Below are 12,488 nucleotides of genomic sequence, written 5' to 3'. Positions count from 1 at the left end.
CCACAGACAGATTCTTATGGGAAGCAATCCCCTGATTTCCTTCACAGAGCCTTCTATAGTTGTGTCAGCATTGCTGTTGATACTTTTTCTGGCATGTAGCCCACATCCCAGGAGGAGATAGAAGGGAATAACCTGAAATGTAAAAATATATCTTGGTCTCCTTAACATCAAGGGGTGAGTCAATAAGCTCTGAGAACAGGAAGGTACTATCTTGAGCATTCTTTCCAACTGAGGAATGAGGGGACTAGGCAGAGAGGCATGGATGGGGATGGGATGTGGTGGAAGATACAGCCGGGGTCCTCTGTGTCCTCACAGGAAGTGGTACCACTCCACGCCCAAGAAAGAGAGAGATGGAGCCAAACAGAGGAGCAAGGGAGGTGGGAGGGAGGTTCAAGAGAGAAGGAACATATGTATACCTATGGCTGGTTCATGTTAATGTTTGGCAGAAACCAACACAATTCTTTAAAGCAATTATTCTTCAATTTAAAAAAATTTTTTTAAATAATGAAAAAATAAATACTTGATTATCAATCCATGAGTGTGTGTGTATGTGTGTTAGTCACTTAGTCATGTCCAGCTCTTTGCAATCCCATGGACTCTAGCCTGCTAGGCTCCTCCAGGCAAGAATATTGGAGTGGGTTGCCATTTCCTTCTCCAGGGGATCTTCCAGACCCAGGGGTCAAATCCAGGTCTGCTGCATTGCAGGCAGATTCTTTACCATCTCAGCTACAGAGAAGTCCCTTTAAATAATAAAAAAATATATATAAATACTTGGTCATTGACCCATGACCCCAAATCCCAGTTTAGGGTCCAGCACACAAGTCAGCATCATTCAACAATCTCTGTGGGTTCCTCTGTGGGCAAGAAAACATGCCTTAGAAGACAGGAACTGGAACAAATGACACAGCACCAACGGGCTGCCTGCTCAAAGAATGGAGAGTCGAGTACAAGCAGGCCCAAGGCCAGGGGTTGAAGAGCACTTGAAAAATCAACATCGATCTTCACAAACAAATGATGTGTATGCTGAGGGGAAAGAAAGAGGATAATCATCAGGCAAAGTTCCCTAGAGGTGTTGTCAGTCTGGATTAAAAATGGTCAGGGCTGGGCTGAGATCCAGGCAAGTATGGGATTGACTGCTTCTGTCTCAGGTCCCAGCACCAGCTCACCTGTCTGGCCATTCCTCTGGGACAGTGAATGACACCACAGGGAGGTAACCCTTTCCAAGGTGCCATCCCCTCAGAGCTAGGCTACGCTTGGTTATTCTCTCTTTTAAGAAGCTGCATGGAGTGGTGGAGGGAGGGGGCTTCCCTGGTGGACCAGTAAAGAATCCCCCTTGCAGTCCAGGGGACACCGGTTCGATCCCTGGTACAGGAAGATTCTACATGCCAAGGGGCAACTGGGCCCATGCATCACAACTATGGAACCCATGTGCAGCAACTACTGAAGCCCTCATGCCCTGGAGCTCATGCTCCACAGCAAGAGAAGCCACCCCAGTGAGAAGCCCACACACCGCAGTGAGAGAGTAGCCCCTGCTCCCCTCAATGAGAGAAAGCCCACACATAGCAACAAAGACCCAGAACAGCCAAAAGAGAAATAAAATAAATGGATTTCTTTTTAAAAAAGGAAGCTGCAGGGGGACTTCCCTGGTGGTCTAATGGTTGAGAATCCACCTTTGAATGCAGGGGATGCGGGTTCCATTCCTGGTAGGGGAACTAAGATTCCCACATGCCTCAGGGCAACTAAGCCTGCCTGCCACAACTAGAAAGAAGTCTGAGTGCCAAAACTAAGACCCAATGCGGCCAAAAATAAATTTAAAACAAATTTTTGTTTTTAAGAAAAGAAGAAGCTTCATGGATTTCCCCCATGGTCTCCTGTAAACCACCCGCCCAGGATGAACAAGGCCCTGTGGATATAAGTTAGCATCCAGAGGGAAGCAGCAAAGGCAAGAAGCCCCCATCTGAATATGAGACCTGAAACCAGGGGACGGTGTCCCCAGGAAGCCTGAGCCCATTCTAGGCTTCCCTTAGAGCCCATTTAGAAACCCCTTGACCTCTTAGATGGAGGCATTTTGGAAAACCAGGACCAGGCTCTATAGCCTGGCTCTCTCCTCCTCTTCCTGATTCCCAACGCCAGGCTTTCTTGGAGCTCACCTGGGCCCTCTTCCCTCTTCTCTCTCATCAGTTCCCATGGCTTAGGAACCACTCTAACCAGCCTGATGCAGTGCTGTCCAAATAGGAGTCTCCAGCCCTGACAGGCTTCCCTCTAAATCCACAAGTGCAGTCAGAAGACCTCCACTCAGCTGTCCCGTAAGCAACTCAAACTTGTCTAGAGCAGAGCTCCTGAAGTCCCTGCTCAGATCCATCCCACCTCCACACACACCCCTCTACCTCCGTACATGGCCTCCCCCAGCCACCCAGTTGCTCCAGCTAGTAAACTGGGCATCACGATGAATCTTCCCTCTCCTTTATCACCTCATCCACTCCATTCAGAAGTCCTCTCATTCTCCAGTGCAGCCCCCAAGTTTCTTCTCTTCATATTCTTATCATAGCTTAAACCTATTTGTTTACATTGTGGTTGTTTGGGGGCTCCCTTACAAAACTGAGAAATGATATTTCACTCACCAATGTAAGTCCAACATTTAGCCTAGAGCCAGAAAGCAAACACTTAATGAATACGAGCTGAAGGAAGGAAGGAAAGCATCCATTAATGATGACTTCATCCAGCGTGAAGCACTTGTCCCATAGCTGGCCTGGCGTCAAGTCTGGGCAGGGCAGGCGTTGAGTCTCCCCACCTGTCTTTGCCGCTCGGCACAGAGGGATACCAACAAGAAAAAGTTCCATCCTTCCCCAGAATGGAGCAGCAACGACCAAATCCCCCCTCCTTCAGAGAGCCTCCTGGGAGATCAGAGAATTACCACTGACTGCATTGCTCTGCCAAGCCTGGATGTGGAATTTCTATATGAATCTCTTTGCACCCCAGTAGCCAGTTTTAGTTGTTTCTTGAACTGTCATTTCCATTCTCTGAAATAAATTCAGCTTTGGCCTAAGATGGAAATACTACTTTCCTGGCCTGGCCTGGCTAAATGTCCCACTCCATCATCTGTGTCTTCCCTGGGTACCCAGGCAGCCAGTCTTGCCTGGAGGGCAGCAGCCGCAGCCTCAGCCTCAGGGATAAGTGTGGGGAAGCGGAGGAGCTCCAGATTCAGGATCCTCCTGTGCACTCGCTCCCAGCTCAGCCCCTCGGATGCTCTCGGATGCTAAGCAGGCCACTCCTCCTCCCTGAATCCCTTCCAGCCATGACCTTCCGGACAGCCGTCCCAAGGCCAATGACCACATTATCAGGGCTTCCTGGTGTAGGGCAGCCGCCAGGAACTTCCACGGCTGCCCCACACACCCCAGGGACCCAGAGTGCATGCCTGCGTGCTCAGGAACAGGACCTTTTCTGAGGGATGCTAATCATTGTTTACCAGAAAGGGAGTGTGGAAAATTCTGGTTTACAGATAACTAACAGGTAATTGGAGAAGGCAATGGCAACCCATTCCAATACTCTTGCCTGGAAAATCCCATGGACAGAGGAGCCTGGTAAGCTGCAGTCCATGGGGTCGCTAAGAGTCGGACACTACTGATCGACTTCACTTTCACTTTTCACTTTCATGCATTGGAGAAGGAAATGGCAACCCACTCCAGTGTTCTTGCCTGGAGAATCCCAGGGACTGGGGAGCCTGGTGGGCTGCCGTCTATGGGGTCACACAGAGTCGGACACGACTGGAGAGACAGCAGCAGCAGCAATAACAGGTAATTCTTTCCTACAAGACTTCTCAGAACCTCCAATATGTGCTCCAAAGAGGAAAGATTCAACGAACATGGAATCCTTTGTGTGTGTGTTGGGGGGGGGGGGGGGGGGGCGGGGGGGGCGGCGGGTTGTGGGTCAGACTTTGAAACAGGTAGCCCTGGGTTCTTCCAGCTCACACCTTCCCAGGTGCACCTTGATAGGCGGAAAGCTTTCAGGGGGTCAGCTGGGATGGGGACCAGCACCAAGGAAAGAAATCTGTCCCCAAGCACCTCAAGGCCCTCTTAGGTTCCCCCAAACTAGAGAAGGAATGTCTGCACTGTTGGGACTCCACCAAGAACTCACCCGAGTGTGGCCCCATCCTCCCCCTCCCCACTCCCCACTCCCACCTCTCCCAGCTGGTCAGTTGTCCCAGTGCTCAGAGCATAAAGGAACAACCAGATCTCGCCCATTCAGATCCCATATGATGGACAATGGAGAGTAACTGTCTGGGTTTCAGAGGAGTAGTACTCAGCCATCCTGTAGAAGGGACGGCCCACGTGGGACGGGATGGAAGAAGTCAGTTCAGTGGGGAGAAAGGCGCCAGAGAGACTCAGAGGCCAGACTTAAACACAATGCACTTTATTGGCGACAGAACGGATGGGCAGAGGGACCTGTGTGTTATATACATCAGAACTGTGGTGACCATTCCACCCCGGGAGGAGGCCCCAAGGGCAGCGAAGATGGTGGCTGGGGCCACACCTAGACAATCACAGACTCAGGCGGGAGCCAGAGAGAGAGTCTGAAAGTCTCCTGGGTGTTCTTGCTCAGGGATCTGGATGCTTGAAGGACAAGAGGCCCCGGTCTTTTAGCCCCAAAAAGCGGCTGCCGGCGGGGACTGGAGAGGGGAGAGGTAGCGGGGTGGGAGGGCGCTGAGGAGGCTGCAGACATGGGAGCTGAGGAGCGGATGGGAACGACGGGCGGCGCTGGGGCGGCTGCGGTGCCCTGCGCGGTATTTTATCTGGAGGTGCGCTGGGAGGACTGGGAGAACCTGACGCTGCCGCCCCGGCTGCTGCCTGAGCTGAAGCCTACACCGCTGACCCCAGAGCGACCCCCGGAGCCAGAGCCGAATCCGCTGCTGCCGCCGCCGCCGTATCCGCTGCTGCCACTGAATCCGCTGCCTCCGCCGAAGCCGCTGCCGCCGCCGAAGCCGCTGCCGCTGCCGCCGCCGAAGCCGCTGCCGCTACCGCCGCCGAAGCCGCTACCGCCGGCCCGGCCGAAGCCGCTGCCTGCGCCGCCTCCCACGCCAACGCCACCGCCGTATCCGCCTCCGAAACCACCCGCCGAGCCGGAGGTGGTGCTGCTGCTGCTGACCACGGCTGCAGGGGAGACCACAGGAACAGCGATCAGCTCCCGGCCACCACCTCCCTGTATCATAACGATCCCCTGGGCCCAGGATGATTGAGAGGCGATCAATGCAGCTTTGAACCTGATGATCACTGTCTCGCATTCTGATGTGGTGAGGTGTTCACCCCCACAGTGTTAAGTCAGTTTGAATTTTCCAATGGTTCTTTCTACATACTGTCACCTCTGAAGACACACACCCCCCCCCCCCCATGGAGATGATCCAGAATTTCTCCTCTCATTAACAAGCTCCCTATTAGATATCCCCCCCCCCACCCTCCATAGTATTATTAATAGTGCTCTGAGCCAAGAACCTTTACCAAAGCATATCTGCTGCCCCTTCTGCCCCCAAGAAAACAGGTCCAACCGCCATGGAAATATTGTTTAAATTAGGAACTATCGCCTTGAATTAGTACAGATATTTCAGAACCAGTTCTCACTCTCCTGGTTTCTTAGGCTACTTACAGATGCTAACAGCACTCTGGCACTCTCCAGACATCCTGTGTGAGAAAGCAAGAGAAGGCTAGCTCAGTTGCAAAGCAAATTTCCAACAAGTCCATGAATGAAAGTGACAGCAACCAGAACAGAATTCAGCAGCCTGGTGCATCAGTACTCTTTCTCCACTGTTCATGGGCCAACACAGAACCCCTATGCATACTGTTTACCTATGCACTTGACCATCTATGGAGGGCGTCAACTGGCAAAGGAAGTGGTTGCCTATAAGCCCTGTGCAAGGTGGGGCCCTCTCTCTATAACAGGCCTCCTCCCCATTCCCTTGGTCATTTATCTGGCCCTCAGCATGTGACTTGGGGCAAGAAAAGCAGAGAGATGGCAATAAGAGACCCACCTGCACTCCTCGCCCTCCAGCAGCTTGCGGTAGGTGGCGATCTCCACGTCCAGGGCCAGCTTGACATTCATCAGCTCCTGGTAGTCACGCAGCAGCCGGGCCAGGTCATCCTTGGCCTGCTGAAGGGCGGCCTGTAGCTCTTGGAGCTTGGCATTAGCATCCTTGAGGGCCAGTTCCCCACGCTGCTCAGCTTCAGCAATGGCTGTCTGCAGTTTAGCGTTCTGGAGCAGGGGGAGGGAGGAGGAACGATGAGCCCAGTAGGAGAGTCCCAGGTTCTCTGAGTCTTAAGACTAGATTACCCCAGAGCAAGTCAGTCAACCTCACCCCTTCCTTAGCACCTCTGTCTGTCTTCATGCACGGAAGACAGATGGATGGCTGTGGCTTAGCAACCATCTAAACTGGCTTTGTCTTTGAACTCCTTGAAGGCCAGTGCTGCCTGAGATGACCCCAGAAGTCCCCTCCCCCAGACTAGGAGTCCTGAGATCCTAGCCCCCACCCCTCACCCATCAGCCTAGACACCAGCATCCATGGCCGTCCCACCTGCTTCTTGACATTCTCTATCTCAGCCCGCAGCCTCTGGATCATCCGGTTGAGCTCCGAGATCTCACTCTTGGTGCTCTTCAGGTCATCCCCATGCCTGCCAGCCGTGGTCTGCAGTTCACCCAACTAGAGAATAGAAGGGACAGTCAGGTGTTGATGCAGCCTTACCTGGTGTGTTTCTCCATCCCTAATGTCACCCAGCCAAACTCGAGGTACTTAGTAAGCACTGTGTTTAAATGACATTGAATTATGCTTCTGCAGGGACATCTCTGAAGCAGCAGGGAAGAGAACATCTGGTGTGTTGTAGAAGGTTCTCCCACCCCGAAATCCCTGAGCAAGCTGGAGTGGGTCCCATGTGGTCTGGCAGGGGACAGTGGAACCACTTCCCCCTAGGGGACAGCACTTTCTGCAACTGAACAACCTTGACAGGATGTCTCCAAAGAGGAGAATCAAGAAGGGCCACCCAATGGCCACCACCCAGCCATCCCGTGGACCACAGCCTCCCTGGGACCTTCAGTGAATCCTCTGAGAAATGCCTAGCTCTCACCTTGGTCTGATACAGGGCCTCGGCCTCGGCCTTGCTCCTCTGGGCGATCTCTTCGTACTGGGCCTTGACCTCAGCAATGATACTGTCCAGGTCCAGGCTGCGGTTGTTGTCCATGGACAGGACCACCGATGTGTCACTGACATGGCTCTGCATCTGGGACAGCTCCTGCCAATGCAGAGGGGCCTATTCACTGGTGGGGCCTCTGCAGCCAGCACACAGAAGCCTCAAGAGACTCCTGATCAATGTACCCATCTGCTGAGTCAGCTCGGAAGGTTGATCGGCTCCGCCCTGCCTGCCAGCCTCTCGGAGACCCCATGCTTGCAGTTCCTGCTGGGAAGCCCCAACAAGAGGCCTTATCTCAAGATTCAGTCTTCCTGGACCCTACCTATCAAATCTGAAAGTATCTCACCCTCCCTCTTGCCCCGTCTTGGTAGGAAACATCCTCACCATATCATAGAGGGTCGTCAAGAAATTGATCTCATCTGTTAAGGCATCCACTTTGGCCTGAAGCTCCACCTTGTTCATATAGGCAGCATCCACGTCCTGAGAAAGACAGATAAACACATAGAGGCCTTATTCCTCCAAGGAATGCACAGCAAGCTACAGCCGCAGCAAGACCAGTACTTGTCTGAAGCTGGTCTCTACATGAAGGATTAACATCAAGGGGATGGCGGAAGGTCTACTCAAAAGCTAGAAAATGAGTGACGTGACTCCTTGAGGCATCTCTCCAGACTAAGATGCACTTGGATTTTATTTTTGGTTCCAACTGCCTGAACTTGGCAGCTCTATAGCAGTGGAGCAAGGATTCCCCCCAGCCCAGCTGGAAACCAGTGCCTACAAGCCCTAGAAACCTCACACTACAACCCTTACCTTCTTCAGGGTCACAAATTCATTCTCAGCAGCTGTGCGCTTGTTGATCTCATCCTCATATCTGTAAGAGTTAAAAAGAAATCACTGTTTGCAGTATGAGGTAGTCATAAACGCCACTGTTCTCTGAAACTCTGAAACTACCTCTGTTCTGTCCTCTGTCCCCACCCCCTGCCCCTCTTAAATAAACACACCCTCTCACTGTCCCCCTGTTAATTAGAAGGACCAACCATTCCCATTCATTCTGGCAGACTGTCTGGTTTTAACACGGAAAGTTCCAAGTCCTGGGAAACCCCTCCATCCCCGGTAGACTGGATGCTTGGTCACCATGCTGTGAGTTGTCCCAGCATCCTTCAGATCCTACAACCAGGATCTTCCCCAGCCTGGCTCATGAGAAAGTGCTTCTTCAGCTCTAGCCTTCTAATTTTCTTTGTAAAGGACTATCCTTCAGGAAAGAAGGGGAGGAGGAACCCAATGAACCAAACTGTCCTCTATGAAGATACAGGGAAGTGGGCTAAGGGGCAGCCTTCTCAGTGGGCAAGGGAAAGCAGTGAAAACTAGGATTCTGAGACAGGGTCACCCACAGCATCTTCCCACATGTGCCTGTCACTCACTTCTTCTTAAAGTCTTCCACTAGGTCCTGCATGTTCCTCAGCTCTGAGTCCAGGCGGCCTCTCTCCCCCAGAATGCTGTCCAGGTAGCTCCGCAGGGAGTTGATGTAGTTCTCAAAAAGGGGCTCGAGGTTGTTGGTGCCTGTGATGGGATGTGTGCCCTGCTGCTGGAGCAGGCTCCACTTGGTCTCCAGGACCTTATTCTGTTGCTCCAGGAACCGTACCTGGAGTACATTGGGAGAAGCAAACTCAGGCAGTGTTTGGAGCAGAGGGGCCTTGCCTTGGGCAGAACTCGGTGTCTGCATCTCCCCATCTCCCAGTACAAAGGCCTAGAAAGCTCCCACTGTGGCTAGAGAGAGTATGGTCAGACCATCACAGCAGTCAGGCCATTGAAGATGCAAGACGACTTCCTTACAGAAGCAGGAGAAATGGGAGGGGAAACTGGAAGTAACCCCTGCCTGGAAGCGAGAGAGACTTGACTTTTCAGTATTCCTGGGGACTTCATGATTCTAGCCCAATTCCAAAAACACACAGCGCACCACAAGAAGGTGCTTAAACCTCAACAGCATTGTTTTCCGTCTAAGACACCATTGACGCCCCACTGATATTCACTTCAAAGGATGTGAATGGCTAGGAACTGACACAGTTGAAATGCTACTATCATCGTTGTGACAGGAGAGAGACAGCCAGTGTGGGCCACCCTGCTCTAGAGGTCCCCGAGCACCCTGCTTTTCCCGATAAGATTGATTGAGGTGCAGACTGAGTTTCTAGGGTCTCAGGAGCCCCTTGGGACTCAGGTTCCCCCTTGAGCCTCTTGAATTCCTTCTGTAGGGTGCCTGCCTCCTTTGCCTGGCACATCGCCATAGAGAGACGAGGCCTCCTGGAAAGCCCCAGAGGGCAGCCCATGTTTGAATAGCCCCCAGTTCTGGGTCAGACCCTTGCCTGTCAGAGATCATGACCCCCACCCTGCCCTGCCAGCACTACCTGCCCAGGCTGGATAAGGCAACAGGTGGGAGTCTTGAGCAAAGAGGCAGACAAGCAGGACTTGGGGATGTGGGGGTCCAAAGGGGACCATCATCTTTCCCAATCACATGACTACGTGGGCAGGTTCATCAGCCCTGAACATCCTCATAAGAGCCAAGAATGCTGCCTAACCCTTCCCCTCCAGCCTGGACCACTCTGAATTGATCCTAAACACTGTATGTAAATATCAAACTCAAAGTCCCCAACCTAGGAATGGGGGATGCATCAGGACTTCCTCACCTTGTCGATGAAAGAGGCAAACTTGTTGTTGAGAGTCTTGATCTGCTCCCGCTCTTGGGTCTTTACTTGCCCGATCTGGGGGTCAATCTCCACATTGAGGGGCTGCAGGAGGCTCTGGTTGACAGTCACTTCCTGGATTCCCCCAGGGAAGCCACCAGGGCCAAAGCCACCAGGTCCTCCAAAACCACCGGGTCCTCCAAAGCCACCAGGTCCACCAAAACCACCAGCTCCTCCAAACCCACCAGCCCCACCAAAGCCACCAGCTCCTCCAAACCCACCAGCCCCACCAAAGCCACCAGCTCCTCCAAACCCACCAGCCCCACCAAAGCCACCAGCTCCTCCAAAACCACCTCCCATTCCTCTGCCACCACCAAAGCCACCTCCATAACCACCTCCGTAGCCACTCCCAAAGCCACTGACACAGCTGCTGCGCCCCCCTCCAAAGCCACCAGCCCGGGAGCCGCCAGCCATGCTGATGGAGATACTCTTATTGCCACCCAGGTTGTAGAGGCTGCGACTGCCAAAGCCGCCTGCTCCACTCCGGAACCCGTAGGCCCCTCCGCCGGCTCCCCCAGAGCGGGCCACACAGCTCATCCTGCTACTGCCAGAGACCACGGCAGAGCGGCCTGAAAAGCCCTGGCTCCCGCCGCCAGATGTCTTGCGGACTTGTCTGTTCATGGTGAGCAAAGTCGGTGAAGGGAAAGTGCGAGAGTTCAGCAGGGCCGCTCACAGCCAGAGGAAGAGAGGCGCAAACTGAAGACCTGAGCGGGATAAATCCCTTTATATACATCTAGGAGGCTGCTGGGCTCAAACGGAGGAGAGATAATTAGTCTCAAATAGTCATGGGCTGGGTTTGCCTTCCAGGCAATGTTAGTTCTAGGCTACTAAACACACCTTAAAAATAATCTGAAATGGTAAAAGTGCTAAGGTGGCAGGCTTACCTGGCACGGGGAGGTTCCTGACTTGGCCCCGTGCTTGGGCATGGCCACCTCCTAGCTTTGTCTGGCAGGACCCAGGAGGCACAGTAGTCTATCTACTGGCCAGCTGTCCCAGGTCCTGCCAGGGCTGGGCTCAGCTCTGGAAAGGATGGAGTGGAAGGTAGATTGGAGAGGTTCTGGTTGTCTGGGTGGTGGAGACGGTGAAGCCCACTCAAGGGCTCAGGCAAGTATCTCAACAGGAGGGGTGATACAGTCTACTCCACAGACTGCACATGGCCACGGAGCACCCACTGTGTGCCCAGCTCTGTGCCAGGTTTGAGGATGAATTGATGACCTCTCCTCTTCCTGTCCTGGAAACAAAGCCCAGAACCATCACAAAGCTGCCTCCTGGGTTCCCCCTGTCTCCTAAGCTGTAGTTCAGGAGGCTGCAGCATTTGGATTCACGATTCTTCTTGAAAAAGAGGAAGGAATTAACACTATGTGCTTTGATAAGCCATCAGCAAAATTCAACAAGCCAGTTCATTTTTAAAACTTCCCAGGAAAGCCATACACTATCCCCTATCTTCAGAACATCTCTAAAGCTTCCTTTCTTGCTCCCCTCATTTTTGGCATCTTCCTGGTTGCAGTCCAAGTTCCAGGTGACTGGAAATTCAAACATCAATTATACCACAAATGTGACACCTATTGACAGATGACCTAACTCGTCTCAGGCACTGGATGAGCCACTGGAGACAGACACAGGAACCGTTCTCTGGTGAAGGGGACAAGTGCTCCTGGGGGGTCTGTGGCCTCAGTGTCAAGACACCCACCCCCCACCCCCACCCCCAGCCTCAGAAGTCCAGGCCCAGCAAGGCCAGCAGCACTGTCGTACGTGTCTAACTCTGAAAACCTGAGAATCTGCCAGTCTAAAGTTTTTCAGAGGCTTAGGACTGGGCTTGGCTTGTTCAAGAGGAAAGCCTTTCTGTGCAGGTGTGGAGCCTGCCAAGTCAGCCATGGATCGCTCCAGCACAAGACTTTTTCCTCCTGTCTGCTGCACAGATGGCCCTGCCACGGGTGTGGCCTGTGTGGCCTGGGCCTCCTCAGAATGGGGGGAAAGAGAGAAGGATGGTGGATTCTTCAGTGTTCACTGGGCTGGGCTGGGGGTGGCCCACGTGCAGAGGACGTGATCCTCTCTTCAGTGGCCTGATTCTCCCATGTGTCCTCAACCTACTTCATTACCTCCAGGCTCTGCAACATCATGGTCCCTCCCACGGAATAAAGCCATAAACTTTTCAGGAGCTTACAGTCTTGTCAAAATCCTGGACCCTCTGGTTCTTAGCACAGCACTGTGCCAATAATAGATGCTCCTAAAGGTTGGTTGGTTGAGTGAATGATCAGTCACTCAGTGGAACAATTGATGAATGAATTAAGCCTGTTCGCTGGATTACAGCCAAATAAAACTAGTCAAAGGTTAACTGAAATCCCATTACATAAGGTCCTGGAGAAGCAACTGGCAACCCACTCCAGTACTCTTGCCTGGAAAATTCCAAGGACAGAGGAGCCTGGCGGGCTACAGTCCATGGGATCACAAAGAGTCAGACACGACTGTGTGACTTTCACTTTCTTTCTTTACATAAGGTAGTCCAAGCTAACAGAGATGATCTCGGCATAAAGAATCCAGACCTCTTGAATTTGGTGTTCAGATTTAAGAAAATATATGTGCA

The 12,488-nt window shown here is 52.6% G+C and overlaps 1 protein-coding gene across 1 annotated transcript; it reads right to left on the bottom strand.

Annotated features, from left to right (window-relative positions):
- Positions 1 to 4,785: 4,785 nt before the first annotated feature.
- On the bottom strand, positions 4,786 to 10,525 carry KRT3 (keratin 3). The gene is made up of 10 exons (XM_061122500.1): positions 10,171 to 10,525; positions 9,848 to 10,110; positions 8,588 to 8,808; positions 7,977 to 8,037; positions 7,554 to 7,649; positions 7,107 to 7,271; positions 6,560 to 6,685; positions 6,020 to 6,240; positions 5,638 to 5,672; positions 4,786 to 5,147 (listed from the first exon to the last, which is right to left on the bottom strand). Exons 1-10 carry the CDS (start codon positions 10,523 to 10,525, stop codon positions 4,786 to 4,788), a joined length of 1,905 nt encoding a protein of 634 aa, XP_060978483.1.
- Between the last annotated feature and the right edge of the window lie 1,963 nt (positions 10,526 to 12,488).

The sequence above is a fragment of the Dama dama genome, chromosome 3 (assembly GCF_033118175.1).
Source record: "Dama dama isolate Ldn47 chromosome 3, ASM3311817v1, whole genome shotgun sequence".
In the NCBI taxonomy this organism is placed as follows: domain Eukaryota; kingdom Metazoa; phylum Chordata; class Mammalia; order Artiodactyla; family Cervidae; genus Dama; species Dama dama.
The sequence above is the reverse complement of the archived record's forward strand: the minus strand, read 5'-3'. Positions and strand labels throughout refer to the sequence as shown.

Coding starts and splice junctions, on each gene's coding strand:
- KRT3 (XM_061122500.1), bottom strand. CDS start 10,525: ATGAACAGACAAGTCCGCAAGACATCTGGCGGCGGGAGCCAGGGCTTT. Junction 8,038..8,587: donor GTGGAAGACTTTAAGAAGAA/GTGAGTGACAGG, acceptor TAACTCTTACAG/ATATGAGGATGAGATCAACA. Junction 6,241..6,559: donor TAGAGAATGTCAAGAAGCAG/GTGGGACGGCCA, acceptor CCCCTGCTCCAG/AACGCTAAACTGCAGACAGC.